General features: G+C 39.8%; 1 protein-coding gene across 2 annotated transcripts in view; it reads right to left on the bottom strand.

The window, feature by feature from the left end:
- Positions 1-20,615, bottom strand: part of LOC121520596 (low-density lipoprotein receptor-related protein 8-like) — a 168,389-nt gene that overhangs the window by 6,541 nt on the left and 141,233 nt on the right. For both annotated transcript variants that reach the window (XM_041804120.1, XM_041804121.1), the window contains exons 11-17: positions 20,350-20,577; positions 15,463-15,581; positions 13,129-13,268; positions 7,577-7,718; positions 6,736-6,888; positions 2,147-2,425; positions 1,183-1,251 (exon numbers count right to left, since the gene is read on the bottom strand). In XM_041804120.1, the coding sequence (XP_041660054.1) occupies positions 1,183-1,251; positions 2,147-2,425; positions 6,736-6,888; positions 7,577-7,718; positions 13,129-13,268; positions 15,463-15,581; positions 20,350-20,577 (1,130 nt within the window). The remainder of the gene's footprint in view (positions 1-1,182; positions 1,252-2,146; positions 2,426-6,735; positions 6,889-7,576; positions 7,719-13,128; positions 13,269-15,462; positions 15,582-20,349; positions 20,578-20,615) is intronic.

Below are 20,615 nucleotides of genomic sequence, written 5' to 3'. Positions count from 1 at the left end.
AACTTTTGCAGCACTCTTTCAGTGTAATACCACAATCAACCAGTCTTCTAGTTACAGCTAGCTAAAGCTAGCTAAAGGTGGCTGTGTCTGTGTCTGCATACTTACATGCTATTTATACTAAACTGTTTATCACATTGAGTCTGTAATGAGTTCTGTATTCATTCAACAGACATACAAATCTAGTGTACGCTAGAAATCACCAGCTGTAAACTAGACTGGTCAGGATCTTTAAGTATGACGTAAGAGTCCACTCGTCTTGCTCAACTATTCCTAAATGCATTGCAGTTTTTCAGCTGTGCCAGCAGAGTACAAATAAAAGTCATCATAACACAGTTTATATGTCATCATATGGTATTGAAAATAAAAGAGGTGAACTAAAGGTATTGTTATTATATGATCTGATACTGGTGTTGAAATCAGTGTCAGACATGTTAGCATGGAGCTACCTTATTCAAAGTGGCTTTGGGATACATGATTGATAAAGTCATATGTCACGGTATAATGTCATGACTGGCTTTTCTGTTGAGGGATATGGCTGCTGCAGTGCTGAGTACACTGGATTAGCAGAAATGGAGAAAAATGATATAACAAACAGTAATAAAGGAGTCTTAAGATGTTTAAAAAATGTTTCAAATCAACACAAAAATCTTAGGGATACCAATACTAAGGCTGGAGATTTCTTGGTTTCTTTTTTGTACGATGGAGAAGTCATCCATCTTTATATACAGTCACTGAAGGAGTAAGGTGGGCAGGACTCAACATACAGTATGCTATCATCAAGCTTTCTGGATACCTACATGCCACTGGTAAACATTAGAAAGAGATGGTGGTAATTCATGCTCTCTAACCCGGTCCTTTCATTTTTCATCATAGTATTCTAACTTCACAGAGACGAAACGATTACTGACAGATCAGTAGCAGAACCCAACACAACAACACAGCATGAAGTGGATAATGCGGTGTGGCAGCGATGTCAGATGCACAAAGAAAATGACTCGAAGAAACCTCAGCGAGGAAGACCTTTAGGCCAGGCTTCTCTCATCCTGTCACAGCAGGGTCAGTGTGAATGGACTACAAACAGAGGGGCCTTAGGGTGCAGGTAGACAGCAGCTTTACTCAGCCCTGAAGACCTAGAGGGTGGACAGACACACACACAGACAAAAAAGCTCAGGGGTGACTTACCGATGGGGATGACCACCCCCAAAACAGCCACTGTCAGATTCTCGCCCAGGAGGAAATGCTCGCTTCCAGCTGAAGAGAGAGGCAGGACAAGAGTGGAATTAGAGGAGTTAGAGCGAGAAAAGACAGCAGAGCGAGGGAGGATAAGAGGGAGAAAGCTCACAGGATATAAAAATGTGCGAGAAATAGAGTGAGAGATAAGCTGGGGAGGCAGGACAGGCGAGCCGGTGGACGAGAGAGGAGATAAAGCACAGCAGTCGGGTGTTCGTGCATACACGGATGTGAGTGTTTTACAAAAAGAGACAGATAGAGAAAAAAGAAAGGTCTAAAAGGAGGTGAGAAAAATGATGAGTTTATGGCATTTGGCAGATTGTGACCTTGACACTACCTCGACCTTCCCCGCTTCATTCACACCTCCCCCTTATTTACAAATCCCAGAATCACAATATGTACAGCTAGACACAATGGCCTACAGCCCACACAAAGAGCAGTGTATGGAGAGAAAGGCAACGTTTCCAAGGTAAGATTCATCACTCTTATTGAAGTCAGCTGAGCTTGGTTGTTGGGGACTTGTCAATCCTTCTTTTTAATGTCGTCATTATGGAGAGGGCAAGGTTGCGAGCTACATGATGAGGGTAAGAAGGACTGTAGGATGTGATAGTTAGAAGGAGATGAGGACAATCAGGTGAAAGTGCCCCTTTATAAGAGACATGGCTTGCTCTAAATGGGCCAATCTGCAATTTGAAAATACTAAGAAGACAGTAATGGTCACATAAAACCAACTCATAGTTGAAAAAACAATTTGCTTCACAGAGTGGAACAGAATTTGAGATGATCCAATGGTAAGCAAGCTTGGTGTTTTTTCTGATTTCTGTTCTTTTACAGTAACTGAAGCAGTACTGTCTGCCAGTGTCTTTCCACACAGGCAGAGTAGACTGACGTCATTTTCAATCCATAGCTCACTCACAGTGTTGTGACACGCTGCTGTCCCCTGCGGGTGTGGTGGACACCACCATAGCCGTGGCCGTGGAGTGTGAGCCCAGGGCCTTTGAGGCCTGTGATGACAGAGGCTTCAGGGTGGAGAGAGGTGTGACAGGGTCAGGGGTCCCAGATGGAGCTGTGGTCAGGTAGGCAGTGGCGTCTGCCTGTGATACCCCCCCAGAGGGAGGTGGGACATCTTCAGTAACTGGCAAGCTGGTGTCAGATGGAGGTGAGGATGTCGGTGTGGTGTCGTTTCTGGGTGCTCCTGAAAGGAAAGGAGAGAGTTAATGTAGAAGTGTTACAGCACCTTGAAGTGTGTTCAAAAGTCTGCATTTCTGTGAACTTTGTAGTATTTTCAGAAATACACAGTTTCTTTCCTGTGTACCTTAAAGGTACAATATGTGGAATTTTAAAGGTACAGTCTTAATCTTAAAGGCATATTATGGAAAGTTTCTGTAATGCAAATTCATCACATTAAGAGAACAGCTGTAAAAAATCTACTGAGTTTCAGAAATAAAAAAATCACTGTGCATATTCATCACTGCAGCCATGCAGTACTCTTATGTTTTCCTTCAGTATGTCTATAAATCTGAGAACATCACAGACTCTACTTATGCTGTGCAAATAAACCGCATCAAACACTGATGTCAAGGATCCACAGCTAAAACTAGTCCTATGTAAATAATACTTAAGACTATATATTTATTTGGTTTTATAGTTAAAACATAGCCATTGTGCTATAGCTGGACCATGTTGATGTTGTAGGTCAAAAGTACAGTTACACACTACTCTATATGTGTAAATGTTTTGAAGCTATTTAAGATGAATGCTTTCTGATTTCAAACATAGATTGAGGTCTGTGAAGATACCCTTTAATGTTCACATATTCCTTAATATATCACAGAGATGGAGGTAGAGCAGCCACAAACATACAGTCATGGACGAAAGTATTGGCACCCTTTTAAAACTGTGAGTAAATCATTTTATTATAGACTATCAAAAAATTTTGGGCTGCAATGTAGGGCCTAGTGTCAGAAAGCTAGGTCTGCATCAGAGGTCATGGCTGTTCCAGCAGGACAACGACCCCAAACATACCTCAAACACACCAAGAAATGGTTGGAGACAAAGCGCTGGAGAGTTCTGAAGTGGCCAGCAATGAGTCCGGATCTAAATCCCATTGAAGACCTATGAAGAGATCTTAAAACTGCTGTTGCAAGAAGCACCCTTCAAATCTGAGAAATCAGGAGCAGTTTTCAAATGAAGTTGAGAGGTGTAAGAAGCTTCTTGATGGTTGTAGGAAGATAATGGTTTCAGTTATTTTTTTCCAAGGATGTGCAACCAAATATTAAGTTGAGGGTGCCAGTAATTTTGTCCAGCCCATTTTTTGAGTTTTGTGTAAAATCATGTCAATTTCATCTTTTTTCTTGGAATTTTTTATGTTGTTCCAATACACATAAAGGCATGTATACCAAAAACATTTGTAATTGCAACAATTTCTAGGAGAAATGGTGTATTTTCTGGAAAAATTCCAGGGGTGCCAATACTTTCGTCCATTATTGTATTTAAACATAAATGTTCTAACATAAAATCATCATTCATGTCTAATAACCAAACTTCTAGACTGTCTTCTAGAGCATTTTAATGAATCATTTCTTTATTAATACAACCTTGCCTTATCAGAGTAGTCAAGCTCTCCAGCTATGAAAAAAAGCATGAACATTATCATAATTCAGTGTATTCAAATTATATGTGCTGTACAGTTGTTGCATATGTACCAGAGATGTTGTGTTGAATTGCATTAAACTGCACTATGGTGGTCCATACAATTGCATTTATTGCCTGGATGTGTTGCCTAGCAACAATCATTTAATTAAGTGTTGAAGAATTATGTTGCCAGGGGGCTGAGTGCTTAATAATTCAGAAGTAATTACTACCTTCTACAAATAAAATATTGATTGTTTACAGATTCTTAACCATACATACTCTAGCTCTGCGATCAAATGCATTGAGGAAAAAAAATCAAAAGGGGTTTTGAAAATAAGTATCAGTGACAAAGAACCACAGGATCACAAAGCCATATTTTTTTTAAATGATTTGCCAGATTAACCCTACAGAATCAAACAAAGTTTGTTTAGGAACATGCTTCTACTTCTTTTCCATGCTACATTACAGGTTTGTGGTCTTCCTGCTGGGCATTTCTGCTTAACACACCTCCAACAGTGCCCCTGTGCCACCCAGAATGCCTACACAAGGGGATGCCCTCCTGGACACCTCTGTGGGTCTTATATGGGTCATCAGCTGGGGTCCGGACCACCAAGCCTTGATGTTTCGCTCATTTAACCCCAGTACCTCTCCTGGCAGTGGTGCGACCTGCTGATGCCCTAGGGTGTTACTGCACCCCCAGCTGCTTTCCCTTCCTCCTCTGCCACAACCAGAGGCTGTCTCGAGCTGCCTCCTCAGCCAGCTCTTTCATTGCTCTCTGATGCCCTGTTCATCCCCGTGCCCACCTATACGGGGCGTATGATGGCTTTCCAGCCAGCCTTTCCTGCACTCCACTACCAGGTCTGAGCATTTTACTTGTTTTCTCTCATGGGCAGTATCCAGACCCTCCTCCCATGGGACAATGAGTTCCACCAGCAGGACCATCTTGTTAGCTGTGGACCACGTAGGGTGTGCAGGGCAGACCTGAGCAGCTTGAGACGAGACGGGGCAAGATAACAGGAGAACTATGAGTTCATACAAGAATAGTATGTTAAGAGTGAATTTTTTTCCTTCCTGGGGAGGATTCACCATTCATTTTAACATAATTCCATGTTTCTTCTGCTTCTGTCATGGGTGATTACACTTGGAAGTTACAAGGTTTATGTTTTCTATAAACGACGTGCAATTTAATGTTTTCCAGCTCAAAATGTAACTTTTCCTCATCAATCACATTTAATACCTCTGTGACCACTAACCTCCTGATGACCTGTTGCTTTTGATGAAGTTGACCGGATACTTTGCACGTTTTTCCGACGTCACATTGACGTTTTTGGCAGCGTACTCGTGTTGCATCTGACTTGGATCGGAAAAAGGGGCTCCCTGACAGCCACTTAATATTTTGAACACTGAAAATGACTATGCCGAAAATCACAACTTCAAGATGGCTAGAATGTAAACTTTATAGAAGAAATTGTGTTAGTTTTTGATTAATAATCAATACTTCTGTATTTCTAACTGGATTTCCTCCACAAAAGGTTACATAAATATTCTCCAGAACTCAAAGAATTTATTACTTGCAGTGGTTAAATGAACTCTGTAGCGTTGAAAAACACTTGGCCTGGTCCAACCTTTGAACTACAAAGTTGTAGGGGTTGGAGAAAAAATCGATACAGCATAGTATCGCGATATTTTCTGTGGTGATATATCGAATCGTCTCGTCCACCAAGTATCGATTTTTTTCAAATTAACTGCCAATATGAACTGAAGTCTATGATAATGGAAAAATAACCAGAGGAAGGACATTAGGATTGCAAGCAGGGCAAGACTGAGATGGACATGACACATGAGGTTTGCAAGAAGTGCTACATGAAAATAAAAGACTGAGAAAAATATGACAAGCACGAGGGCAAGGCTAATGCCAAATCAGCTAAACAGTTAAAACAATGGTATAAATCGCAATACATGGTATCGCTGAATGTTTAAAATTGCAATAATATCAAATCATGACCCAAGTATTGTGATAATATTGTATTGTGGGGCCACTCATGATTCCAACCCCTACAAAGTTGCTCACTTCAAAATTTGTGCAGCACACCCTTACTCTGACAGGCCCTGCATGTTTCTGCTTTTAGATTGTTAAACTGTTTATAATCAGCTTAGCACATCTGCTAAAATGTGCTATGATAAATATCACCATGCAGCATATTGATATACAGTAGATGTGCCAGAAATCATCAAATGTGGTGTTTATGACCCCAAAATTTCTTTGCCCTATACCACTTGTCATTTCATGAAAAAAAAAAAAAAAAAAAAGAAATCAGCCCTGGTCTGGTGCAGAGAAATCTCACGTCTGCAATTTTTGACTATTTGCTGCACAAAAAGTGGTATAGCTATATTTCTCAGTTCGGGTCTTAAAAAATCTTAAACTTGATATTTAAAAGTGTGTAGGAACCCTGATGAAGTGCCAAGATCTTTAAATGTACTTTTTTCTCCACTTAAGAGCATAATGAATCCATCAAAATATGTTGACTGCAATTTGATGCCAGTTTACCTTCAAAAATCATGGCAATCAGGACTTGCATTTTGTTGCTGTGTTATCCAGATAGGTATTGTTATTGTTTGATTTTCACCAGTATGATATGAAAGTGCAGAGCTAACCTCAAGTGTCAATAACTGTTTGGGTAACACAATTTCAAACAAATAAATGCCTGCCGTAAATCCTGAAAGTTTCCCCTCTCCTGACCATCAATAACAGAAGAGCTTTCTTAAGTGAAGCAGAATCTGATTACCTTCACAGTAAACACTGTGACACTCTGCCTGACAAATCCCTTTAGGTGCTATTGACCACTAATTACTCTCAATAAACACACTCACCTGGCACACAGCCTCTCATATCAGGGCCCAGGTCTTGTCCGTCAGGACAGGCGCAGGTGTATTTGGGGGAGTGCTCTGTAATCTGTGGAGCTTTCAGACACAAGTACTCACATCCTCCATTGGCCACACTGCCCAGATTACAGCTGTCAGGGCCTGGAGACAAAGACATGGAGAATTTCACAGTTATAGTTTCATAAATAAGATTATGATTTATTCAGCACAAGGAGATCGTAGAGAGTCAGAGGGGTGCTATTTCTGATGAGAAACCTCTGTGAATAAATTCCCTTTCAGTGAAGCCATTTACTGTGTGCAAACAAAATCTTACAGAATACAAAGAAAAACATCTGGTGGCACACCGAAACGACCAGTAAATATTAACCAGGTCCTTTGCTGCTGTGCCAAATACAGCTCCACCGTGTTTATCCCACTGAGTTGTTGACAGGTGATGAAACACAGTGAAAGATTTAAATATACATGTGCACCGACTACTCAGACAGGCTGATCTATCTATGGAAAAGCTCAAAAGAAAGGTAACCCCACCATCACATCCATGATTAAAAGCTTTGTTCTGCTGAACTCAAACCCTGGATTGTCCTGTTAAAAGAAAAGCAGGTTGGAGGTAGAGTTTAAACAGATGTGTGAATGTTCTGCTGCTCCTGACGCTTTGATCACTCCACTGCAGTCACACGTCTCACCATCATTTATTCATGTGCCGCTCTGACATGGACCCACAGTGGGAAACGTGGTCACAGCGACGCTTGTACAATCAGAGAGAGAGGAGGAAAATGAACAGTGCAGACACACGTGCACATAAAGGCACTCACACATGCTGCACACGCACCTTGTGGCTGTCGGAGTTGGTGGAAGACCACAATATCATGGGGGTCGTTGAGGTTTTCAGCCAGCTTCTGGATGTCCTGACCCGTCAGCCTGTTGGCCATGAAGACCGCTGCTTTGTCTCTGTCAGTCCAGTAGATCCGATCCTGTAACACAGCAGCAAGTAAGTCAGAGCTGTGTAGGGCTTTCACCCAAATGCATATTTAGCTAACAAAATAAATCAAGAGTTCAGGTAGTCACCACTGAAATATTTAAAAACCTTAAAAATGGGTCTCTCCTATCAGGCTGGTAGCTCCTTAAAAAGATCACAGACTGAGTAAAAAAAAAATCTGGAAAGAACAAATACACCTTGAAATTCTCTTCCCACCATAGGTGGTTTTACTGTCACGCAAAGGTAGGCAGTTTCCCAGGACCAGGTACACCAAGGGGCCTCAAGGTGTTCATCCAATGTGAGGTAAACATTAAAAATTATTCCAATAATTAAGATGAGGATTTAGAAAGTGAATAATGTGCCTAGAGGGAATAAATTCTAATCAAAACAGAGTTTGATAGACTAAAAAACACCCTGGTAAGAAACCTTGGATCCCTACTGAGTTCAAGCCACTCAGAAAGCCTCGATATGACTTCATATCAAGCAAAATAAAGCAACGTAGATCTAACCTGATTACCAGATCCATAAAACACAGGATTAAGTGTGGAAAATGGTACAGAAACGTATGATTTATGGTAGAAAAACTAATATCACACCTGTAATGTGCATATGTGATAAGTCATGCATAGATAAAAAAAAATAAGTTCATGATGTGTGACATTGTTAAAATCTGATTATGAGTCAAAACATACACACACAAGAAAAGTTCATTAAAAGTGACAAAGATCTTTTACTTTTTTATGAGGATTTTAGCTAATGATGTATGCATAATGTTCAAAGCAGTAATGGTAGACTCATTCTCCTTCCTGTGGTGTTTGATTTTATCAGATTTCATCTGATTTCACCGTGTTAAGAGAAATACATGACAGTCTGAATATCTTCCTGAAGATAAAGGCAAAAATCTTTCATTTTGACAGTGCCTGTCCCAGAGAAAAATAACTGAATTGGGGAGCAGAAATATAAACTGCATACTGTGGGATAGCAAACAACACTAACAGCAGTAAATGTTTGACTCACTTACGAGTCTAATTTATTAGAGAAGAAACAATAGAGAGAAAATTAATGCAAGTGAAATATGCACTGATAAATATTTTGTGTCACATAGTCTAACTCATTAGCTTTTCTGGGAGAGTAAGTGTGTTAATTTTCTTGCAAATAGTAAGAGGGGATGAATGCATTAAAAGAATGAATATGCAGAGGCTTGACTCAGGCTTGGTTTTATTCAACTGGAGCAGGTGTGAAATAAATAGGGCTGTTATACCTTGTTATGACAAAGATTTAATGCATCCATTTGTCTCTTTTAAAGGTTTTTGATGATTAAAACACATCCTATTTAGATCCAAATACAGTGCCTGAATAGAAAAAAAGACAAGTGCTTGTTTATTAATGGATGTATTTCCTTTTTTCCTCTATTTATCCCCAGTTGTTTCAAGAGTAATAAAATTCAGCTGACATTTTCTGTGGTTGCTGTAGAAACTAAAGACCAATCTGACCACAGGAGAGTGTTTGTGTTGAGTCGGTCAGTGAGTCAGACTGAGATGATAATGTGATGTTCACTACAACTCAATAACAGAGCTGGTGAGTGTTGAACACGGGGAACAGGAAGGTCACCTTGTAGTCACAACAGGGCAGAGAGCAGAGGAGCCTCGGATCGATGATGTTTTACACCAGAGGGGATTTATCATCGTTTTGTTTGGCGCACTACAGTCCCGCCTGCAGGGTTGACTAACTGCACAGTACAGTAGGAAGAAAAGCACCAAGGCTGTGCTTTGAACAGCTCAGCTCTACTAGCATTTTATTTAAAAATCCTCAGAGGAGTGTGAAAAAGTTCTCCCATGAAAATATTTTATCTGTAACAAAAGGAGGTTTTGTCAGGGATGACATGTCACTTTATTTAACAGTATCAACGCTCTGATATTAAAGGCAAAATTTGAAGTATTTTAATAAGAATTCTACCAGCAGCAGCTCTTTTTCTAAAATAAGATAACTTCTGTTATGAATGGGTCATATCATGCATCCATTTTCTTGAGCTTATCCTGGGCTGGGCTGCAGGCTAAACAAACCGTCCAGACATCCCTGTCCCCAGGGATGTTTTCCAGCTCTCCCTGGGGGATTCCAAGGCATTCCCGGGCCAGATGGGATATATAATCCCTTCAGAGAGTCTTGAGCCTACCTCTCCTCCCAGTTGACATGCATGGAAGACCTCCACGGGGAGGCAACCAGGGGGCATCCTAATCAGATACCGAACCACCTCAACTTACTCCTTTTGAGACAAAAGAGCGACGGCTCTACTTGGAGCTCCTTCTGGATGTTTGAGCTCTTCACCCTCTCTCTAAAGCTGAGCCCAACCATTTATACTCATGACCTCATTATTTTGGTCATTACCCGAGCTCATGAGCATGGGTAAGGGTTGGATTGAAGATGGACCAGTGCATTGAAAGCTTTGCCTTTCAGCTCAAAGACAACCAACTATCTGCTTCTTAAAACTTCTACTCAACAATTAAGAGGTAAACATGCACTGAGCCTCTGCATTGATCTGGCATCTTTAGTTTCTAGAAATTTAAATATTAAGGCTACTGTAAAGATTTTTTAAATTGCAGCGATAAAATGGACTAATATTAAAAGCATCGCCTCTGTAAGACCTTAAAAAGCACAAGCTTCAATCTGAAATGATGCCAGGTCTGAAAACTGACCCCATGTATTACAACCATTTGAGGAGAACGAGGCAGTACCTACAGGCCAAGATTAGTTATACTGGAAGTCAGTAGTGATGACTACCACTAGTGAGACTATTTGCTCAGATGTAGCTTTAGCAACAGTGTTTATCAGATCTAACCTCCATGGCTTTTTTTTAAAGAAGGACAAAGAACCATACTCTGCTTTTCATGGCTGAAAAGATATTTTTGCACTTCTCCAAACCCGCATCTGAATGAGTTTTATCCACCAACAAGCTCCACTATTGGTAGACTACACATTACTTACTAGAGCTGCGTATGCCTACTACCTCGTTTTGTCTTGTGAATGTGACAGGCAGAATGTCCATCCAATCACCTTGACACTTTGTTTGGGAGGTTTCCCAGATGGATATGAAATATATCTAATGCAATGGATATGTGAAACAGTCTATCTGGTGTTTAAGGTTAAAACTGGAGGTGAATAGTTTAAATGAGCTAAAAAAAATAAGCAAAATACTAATGGGATAATGTTGGATAATAGATAACATTGTAGGAAAAAACTTTTAATAAGACTACTTTTGACCAATACTTGCCTTTACTTATAGGACACACATGGAAATACTGCAGAGTTGGGACAAATCTGAATCTTTTTCCAATTTTGTTGGCTTTATCTATTTGTGCTGTCATCTCCATTAACACAGTAGTCAATAGTCAAGACAGTTAAGACCAGACTGAAGTGAAAAAAACCCAAAAAACTACGAAGAATTCAGACCAATGCAAGACTGAGAGAACATGAAAGACCGAGGAGGAACCAAGTGGGTCTTTCTTCTTCATGTTTCACCATTTATCCAAATCAGTTCATTTTCTCATCACAGCACTGACATAAATGTCATCTTTATTGTAACTTAACCACCATGGAAACCTGATTTCTTGTTTCCCTTTGAAGCATTTCAACACCATTGTGGGAGGGATTTGTTAATTGCAGAGCCAGAGGGAGACACTTGTAACACTTAACAAACACAAACACAAGGGTTTGATTGGTAAAAGCTGTAATTGATCTAAGGCTGTAAATTCAGACTCACAACTGGCTCTTTTAAACACCCTGCTATGTTCTTAAGGCGAGGAACGGAAGCTTGCCTAACAGTTCAATTCTACACTGAAGAAATGGGGAAGAGCATTTTTTGCTGCCAGGTTATTATCACTTTTTACTGAATCAAGTCATTGGGATATTTTACATCCTGTTGTATTAATTATGTTTTAAATTGTTTTGAGCTACATACAATAAATTTACAAATCCACTTCATCAGTGATTAATACAAGGTCAAGTAATCTGATATACTGTAGGACAAAACTAAGACCTTAAAGTTGTGCAATAATAGTCAAAAACAGCACAGCAATACAACACTAGTTTCCATTATTAGAGAAAGCATAAACAATTTGATGATATTATGGGAGCATGGAGAGATTTTATCATAGGAATTGGAGAAAATGTGGGAACGAGGTGAATACCATATATTCAACATGATGATGATAGGGTTAGTAGTGTTGCTCAGTAGGAAAACTGAGCTAAAATAACTAGTTTTAGTTGTGTTTGTAGTTGTTGTCCCAGATAAGGCCCGCAGATCCAAACAGCTGTTTAGCTTGCATTGCAAAATAGTGCCAAACACAGAGGCTTTCGGGGTAAAAAAAAAAAAAAACACTTACAAATGTTCAATGTGGCATATATTGAAGCCAACATTGTTTGTTGGCCAATTTTTACCGTAAACTAGCCAAATTATGCAAAGAAACTGAACCCACGCTGTAAAGCCTAGCTTCCCCAAGTGCATCCAGTTTGAGGGGGCAATGCTCACTGAGATCTCTGGAGGCTAATGGACTACTACTGCAAAGTACCATGTACAACCCTACTTCAAAAATACAGAAATATCCCTTTAAGATTGGAAAGGTACAATGGTACTCTAAAAGACAGGTGCCAAAAAGAAAGGTCATTTACTTTGGTACCTTTCCTAGCTTTTGACAGTGGAAACATAAATAACCAAACCTGACAGGACCAGACTGCCTGGTGGAAACCTAGCTAAAGTTATCCAGGACTAGGTTGATGCGCTTGAATCCTCAGTGGGGTATTTAAAAAGTCTGTGCATGTAAGTCTGGTCTGCTGCTGTAAGAAACCTGCATTGCTACTCCCACTGGGACCAGATCCCGCTGAGGGGAGTCTCACAGGGGAATAGGCCACCTGGGTGATGTCATTAGCACCCATCTGCGACAGTCTGGGACTCTGCTGCAGTGGCAACAACACTGACTTTCAATACAAAAGCTTTAAAGCAGAAGCACATAGGTCCGATGCATGACAAAGAAACCACAAGGCAGCATTTGCAGGATTTCTTGGCACAAAAACAAGGGTTATTGTGTCTGATTGCCATCATGTTAGATCACGCTTACATACACAGACACGTTCATAGAGGCTGGCTGATGGCCAAAGCATAAGTGTGTTTAGGCTGCAGGCTCTCTCCTCCCTGTAGCTGTCCTCTATTTAGTATGCTCGGCTTGTCAAACCCAATGGGGAAAAAAGAGCACAGGACAGAGACACAGAGCATGCAGTAAATTGAATTTAACTCTCATTACTTTTAAACTCTCAGTCACACTGCGGGCCCCTCTGAGGCTGATGAGGGAGATGTAGATATGATGAGAAGTGCACAACAAGGCAGAAATCTTTAAAATCTGTAAAACACCAACCTCAAACACAGCCAGAGCGTACGGGTGTCCCAGCCTCTCTGAAGACGACATGTGTGTCCTGCGGTGAGCTCCGTTCAGGTCCACGCTGGCGATCAGGTGCAGCTTTGAATCCACCCAGTACAGGCGCCTGTTGGCTACATCTGACACACACAAACACATGCAGTGGTAAGGCTTTCCTAAGCTGACGAGGAATTGATTTTCTTTGTGGTAAGCACCGATGCACTCTGACCAGCAAATCCCTTTAGGTGTTATTGATTACATTTTAAAATGCCAACCTCTCTCTGTTCTCGCTCTATGCAACGGTGCAATTTTTACCGTGCCAATCTATAAGTTCTCAAACTCTTCAAATGTCATCCACAAGTAACTTGGATAACTTGTGTTGCGCTTAACTTTTACCCTCATTATTTTAATAACTTTTGACCTTTTACCCACTATTAGCTCATTAGATGCACTAATTCTTCTTCAGGGAATAGAGCAAAAATGTGGAGAATTGTCAAATATAGTTGGGTTTTAGGAAAAATTGGGTCAGGTCACAAGAAAAATTTAGTCAGGTCTCACGACAACTTGAGTCAGGGCTCAAGAATAGGTCTTCAGGTCTCAGGGAAAAAGGTGTCAAGTCTTAAGAACAACTGAGTCAGGTCTCAGGAAAAACTAAATCAGGTCTCAGGAAAACCTGAGTCCAGTCTTGTGAAAAAAGGTGTCTGGTCTCTTGGAAAAAGGTTCTTAGGACTCAGAAAAAAACGAGTCAGGGCTCACGAAAAAACTGAGTTAGGGCTCCTGAAAAAAAGTCATTAGGTATCAGCAACAACCATTCAGCTTTCATGAAAAATTGAGTCAGGTCTCTGGAAAAAGGTCCTCAAAGTTAAGTCTCAGCGAAAGGTCAAAACGACTCAAAATTGGGGATCAGGTATCAGGAAAAAATGTGTCAGGTCACCACAAAAAAGATGCCAGGTCTCATGGAAAACGATTATCAGGTCTCAAGAACAACTAAGTCAGGTCTTTTGAAGAAAAGGTGTCAGCTCTCAGGAAAATGCGATCAGGTCTCAGGAAAAATTCATTTATCCCGACTGCCATTAGCCTTTTAAATAGTTCAAGGTAAAATTTGTATATGACTTATTCATTTTGATGTCATTGCTATTGTTTCCTATGTGTGAACATTTCTTATGTGTCTTAACTTTTATCTTATTCCTATGGTACGAGGGATTGTTTTGATGGTACTGCTGCCCCTCCAGGATAATTAAGATATCCTCAATCCTTGAAAAAGGTGCTGGTTTTAAGGAAAAACTGATGAAGGTCACAGGAAGAAACTGAGTCAGGGCTCACAAAAAAGGTCCTCAGGTCTTAGGAACAACTGAGACAGGTCCCTGGAAAAACTAAGTCAGGGGTCAGGAAAAGCTGAGTCAGGTTTAAGGAAAAACTGAGTCAGGTTTAAGGAAAAACTGAGTCAGGAGTCAGGAAAAATCTTGACACCATACTTGTCCAACCGCTTAGCCCTACTCCTTCCTTTTATAATTTATGTCCAGGAGAAAGGTGGCCTGTTTTTTGGTGGAATGGACGAACCGAAGTCTGGCTATATTTTTGTAGTCTGATCCAGACTTTACGGGAAATTCCTACAACCTCACATTTCATCAGCAGTGTTTAATAATTGTAACAACAATCTTATACAATAATTTGATGTTATTTCAACACATAATGGTCCCTTTGATGGTTCATAGTAGTAAGTATTGTTATCACATAAGTTAATATAATTCTGTTATTGGCTGATGATTAATGATGACATATTTGAGGATTCAAGCGCCATACTTGATTCCATCTCAAGACACAAAATTTTGTTGGCCCAAGTGGCATATATCTCTTACTAACATGAGAAATAAAGACCAAATTTTTGCTTTTTATTTCTTCTTACAGATATAACAAGTACTGAGGAAAGTATGACCTAAAATAAGCGTAATTCCACATTTTAAACAAAAATAAGACAAATACAATTGCTTGGATCTAATTTTTTTGCAGTGCCAAAGAAGGTGAGAAATTTTGGAAATGAATGAATGATGAATTATTACAATTTAAGTGTAACAATTTGATGTAAAATGTATTTGAACATGACTTTTTTTCAAAACAACAACCTACCTTTTATCAAATCTAATTTAAGAATCAGCCTGGAGTAGATGGTAGGTACAGTAATTACTTCTGACCTTTACCTCCAGTTAGTTTAGTGAATACATTAACTTTTGCTTTAGGCAACTTAAGGACAACAAACTGCTGGAAAAGAGTCAAATTATCCATGTGAAACATATAATACGGACAGAAAAGGTGGAAAAGTTGCTGTTCTCTCACCTAGAGTGATTCCATTTGGCCATTCAATGTTATCAGCCACCAGCACCTGTCGGTCCACTCCATTCATTCCTGCTTTCTCTATCTTTGCTTGCGTGCCCCAGTCAGACCAGTACATGAAGCTGGATGAACAAAAGAAGCATGTGTATTGTTATATTAGTGAGAGTTTATGCAGTGCTGCTGTGCTCAGCAGAAACAGTGAAATCAAAGATCTTACAGTGCACAAGCATTGGTCTGTTTATAATGACAAAGCTTTTTTTTTTAATCAAGTCTTAGTCAGTTTTCATGCTTTAATGATGAAATACAGTCTGCTGACGTTGTGCCAACTGGCCTTGTTGAATACATGATGCTCTGGTTGCTTATCACAGAAACATTTTGTCTGGAACTTTGCCATTCTTTGAAAAAGTTTTGAGTTTGAGTGCAGACGCTGCTCTGCACCGTGTCTGGCTTCTGTTGCAAAACAAAGAAACTGCTACAAGACACAAGAGATGTAACTTTGTGTAACACATTTGGAGGTACCAATAAGTCAGACAGGATTCTTCTTTATTACTTTTGTGAGGACTGCAGAAACTTTTCTGGACTCAAAAGACGATAGAAAAGTTTGTGCAGCTAAAAATTATCATCGAAATGTACAGGTTATCTGAGAAATTCTATAGAAACTCTGGAAATCAGGCATCTGTTTTTGTCATATGTTAGCTGAAAATATGATTGTCTTCAAAAGACTGAAGACTATAGCAGAAAAAATGCTGTCTCTGATTTGATGTCTGGGAAAAGCAGCTGTAGGATATGTGAAACTGAGGTTATCAGGGAGAGAGAAAGGAGAAATATTTCTGTTAATAATGGCACTGCATCAGTTTTGAAAACTGTATGTAATTATACAGTATTTGAACATTGTGAGTGATGCTATATGGGTAATTAAATGTAGATTTAGTATGTGTCTACAGGTATGATTTAGGGCAATGGTTCCCAGCCTTTTTCCTATTGAGCCCCCCCCTTCACATATCTAAGACGAGCTGCCCCCCCCACCTCAGGACCCACACAGAATAAAGGGACATACTGCTGTCAAAAATACACATAACTTTAACTTTTTGGGAATCGGTGGTAAGTCATGCAGGCTCTGTATTTATTTCATCATATCATGCACTGTTATCCACCAGCTCACAGCACAAAAACGACAGTCAAACAAAAACCCCGGTGTGCTGCTGGGAGAGAATTGTTATGGCCCTAATTGGGCTCTAAGTCTGGTTTAAGGTTGTGTGTCACCTCTTTAAAAAATGCAATCATCCTTATTATGACGAAAAAACTAATATGGAGCTAATAAAGTTTGTTCTATTTACTTGTGTACGTTATCTGAGGGCATTTGTTCACATTGTCCTCTCATCCCTTGATGGTCGAAGGCAGAGGAATAATCACACCAATCCCATTTGTGGTGTAACAGATGATGTTTTATCTTTGAAATGCTCTAAAACAGGATCAATGTCTTGTTACTATGAAAAACGACAGTGGAAGTCACACCCAAGATCAATGCAAATTGAACCCTGGGTGTGAGAAGAGGGGGCTGCATGTGGAGCCCAGGCCGCCAATTGTCTGCCCCTGATTAAGCTAAAAATATTAAGTTTAGACAGTGCTCTGGCTGCTGGAGAGGTGCAAGTTTATGACCACGGCACTGCTAAGATTAACTATCACAAGGCACCCAAACTCCAACCACTCAGGCCCCCCTCACTCTGACATCTCTCCATCAATGCATGTTCATAGGTATTTCTTGTGCATATATTTGGACATACGCGTGTGAATAATATGTCTCTTAATACAATAGTGAAAGCTGAATTTTCCTTTGGTAGTAAAAAAGACTACAATATTTGAAAGATTGTTTTGTTGGAGTGTAAATTAATGTTGTGTGCATTCAGTTATGTAATTATAAACCCGCTGGCTGTAAATGTGTTTGTTAGTTTCATAATTTTTTGATTCAAAGTCACTTGAAAGAAACTTCTTTATTTGCTTTCCATCAGCCCATTACACCCTAATTGTAAAAAATGAATTCAATTTAGTTCTGCAGCTGCATTGATTTACTGTCTGAGTGTTGGTAAAATCATAATTAAATAAGAATAATAAAGCAAGCAAACTTCTGGAGCCATGACAGTGACTGTTAGTAAGCTAAAAACACATCTAAAAGCTGCTAATGTTTGCGTTCTGCAGAGTTTGAATGGTTATTGAGTGATATCAGTTAGTATTTACTGCAGCAAAACAGTGACTTAAACAGTCATTTCTATGCAAATGTTTATTACATTCAAAGACAGAAGTCATTTGGAGTCACAGCTATGTGTTGGATAGCTGCTGGAGGATATAAATTTGACTTTAATGTGCAGAAAATCTCACCAAGCATCTGCCTCAGCTTTGACTACACTCTTGTATATTTTATTTTTGTGCATGTTTGTTTTCATCTCGCTTCTGATCACCAGAACAAAAAAGCTGCAGAGGCTGGCACAAATTCATAAAGCTTCCCAGATTAGGAGCAATCATCTAGGACAGAATTTGTAAAAAACTATTGAGTCAGGATGCTAAATGGGTCACCAGCGTGTTACTCTGCATTCCCAAACACAACTACAGTTCTCTTATGTTAATGATTAGACAAGGTCCCTGGAGAAGATTATGTTTATTCAATTCATGCGTCTCAGGCTGAAACTATGTTATTAATCTTTATCTGAGCCTCATTGACCATAATCAACACATGAAAAGAAAATCAGTCAGTCTGCCAGCATATTCAAATACAGGAGGGGGAGCATCATAGTCTCAGCCATAACCTGTTTATGCTGGGATACTATAAATGGAAGTGTAAATTGGCAGCCTGATATGTGCCTATTAGCATACAATATTTAAATCAGAAAATAGTTACACAGGCCAGCACATACTTACATTGTGATGATTAATAGAAATCAGGAGGCCTTCCTAGAACTCTCTATATCAGGCACACTTCAACTCTATTTCTGAACTTGCTTGGAAGATTCAACACATCCAAAATCTCTGAGGGTGCAGCGGGAGTGGGTTGTTAAACCCTTCAACCGGAAATCTGCGCCTATGCTGATGTACTCAACGGTACTGGGTAACATTATCCTTAAAAGTAAATCATTAATTTGCTAGAATATTGACATTATAAGGTAACTGTTTATAATCTTTAACTACATACTGAGGCAAGTGATGCATTAGAGTACTTTTGCAACATTACAGATGTTAGAAACACTGTTAAGATAGCTCTTAGTCTACCTTTTGATATAATATATGGACGCTACCATCATTGGAAAGCCCAGTATAAATGGGCCATAACCAGTAAGTTTTGGATCATTATGTAGCCTTGTCATTAACAGAAATCATGAGAATCTGACAGGGTATTTTCACATGTAATTTAGTTACAGTGCCTATAAAAAGTGTTCGGTCCCTTGGATGTTTTACCCTTTTATTAATTTTATAAATCAATCATAGCCAATAAAGTTTGGCTTTTTTGGCAATTAAAAAAATACCAAAACCTCTAATGTCAAAGTGAAAACAAAACAAAATTTCTACAGTTATATCAATGTAACAAAAATATGTAAGGTAGAATAAGTGACTGCATAAATATTCACCCCCTTAAAGCGATCATCACTAAACAAGAGGAATATGGCACATGTGTAGTTCTGCCTAGATAAGGCCTTCCTCACAAACTGAGTGACCGTGCAAGAAGGATACTAGTGAGAGAAACCACCAAGACACCTATGAATACTCTGAAGGAGTTACAGGCTTCAGAAGCTAAGGTGGGAGACACTCTGCATACAACTGTTGCCCGAGTTCTTCACTAGTGAAAGCTTTATTGGAGAGTTGCAAAGAAGAAAATTCATATTATATCTTGACTACAGTTTGCCAAAAGACAGGTGGAAGGCTTCATGGTCAAATGGAAGAAAGTTCTTTGGTCTGATGGGTCCAAAATGGTGCTTTTTGGCCATCAGACAGGACACTATGTATGGTGGACACCAAACACTGCACATCACCACAAACACACCATTCCCACTGTGAAAAGCACAAAGTTGACAGCATCATGCTGTGGGGATGCTTCTCAGCAGCTGGCCCTGGAGGCTTGTAATTGCAGAAGGTAAAATGAATGCAGCAAAAAAGCATACAGGGAAAGCTGCACAGAGTCAAGCCCAGACCTCAATCCAATAGAGAACCTCTGTGCAACCTGACAGAGCTTGACCAGCTTTGCAAAGAAGAATGGAGTAGAATTGCAGTATCCCAATGTGCAAGCCTAAATGAGAGCTATCCACACAGACTCAGTGCTGTGATTGCAGCCAAAGGTCCATCTACTAAATATTGACTTGAAGGGGCTGAACATTTATGCAGTCACTTACTTTACATGACATATTTTTATCGAATTCACATTTATCTGTAGAAATCTGTTTTCACTTTGACATTAAAGATTTTTTTTGTCAAAAAAGGCAAATTATATTGACCATGACTAATTTATAAAGTCAATACAAGGGTAGAACATCCAAGGGAGTTACTATTTTTATGGGCACTATATTTCAAGAAGTCTGCTGAATGATATTTAAATAGATAACCTAATGAGAGCTATTAAACTATGCTTAGTGTCTGTTTCTATAGGAATGAAGAGTTAATCCCAAAGCTGCTATGTCAGCTATTTAAGGAATTAGGGTAACAAAATAGACAAAATAACGAAATAGAAATGGTTAGTCGTATTGAGATGGACCTATTTGCTTTAGTAGCTCATATAGAGGCATCATGATTTATGTCAGTCTGTTTCATAGATTATAACTCACTGGAGCTCTAAAGACCCTAACCATTGATCCTGTCATTGTATCTTCAATATTAGAAATAACATAAAGTCAGTGATGTATGCTTTACCCATGGTGGGGGTCCAGTGCAATGGCTCGTGGCTCACTCAGGTCCGTGTTTATGAGGACTCGTCTCTTGGTGGCATCCACCGAGGCCACAGAGATGGATTTGTCCCCGGAGTCAGTCCAGTACAGGTTGTGTTGGAGCCAATCTAGAGCCAAACCCACCGGGGTCTGCAGCTGGGAATCTACCAATGGCACCTGCTGGGAGGGGTCACTGGCCTCATGGATGAAGGCGCTAGAAAGGGGAGGAATACAGAGAGGTTCAAAGAGAGG

The sequence above is a fragment of the Cheilinus undulatus genome, linkage group 13 (assembly GCF_018320785.1).
Source record: "Cheilinus undulatus linkage group 13, ASM1832078v1, whole genome shotgun sequence".
Taxonomy (NCBI): Eukaryota; Metazoa; Chordata; class Actinopteri; order Labriformes; family Labridae; genus Cheilinus; species Cheilinus undulatus.
This window is presented reverse-complemented; position numbering and strand designations above follow the sequence as displayed.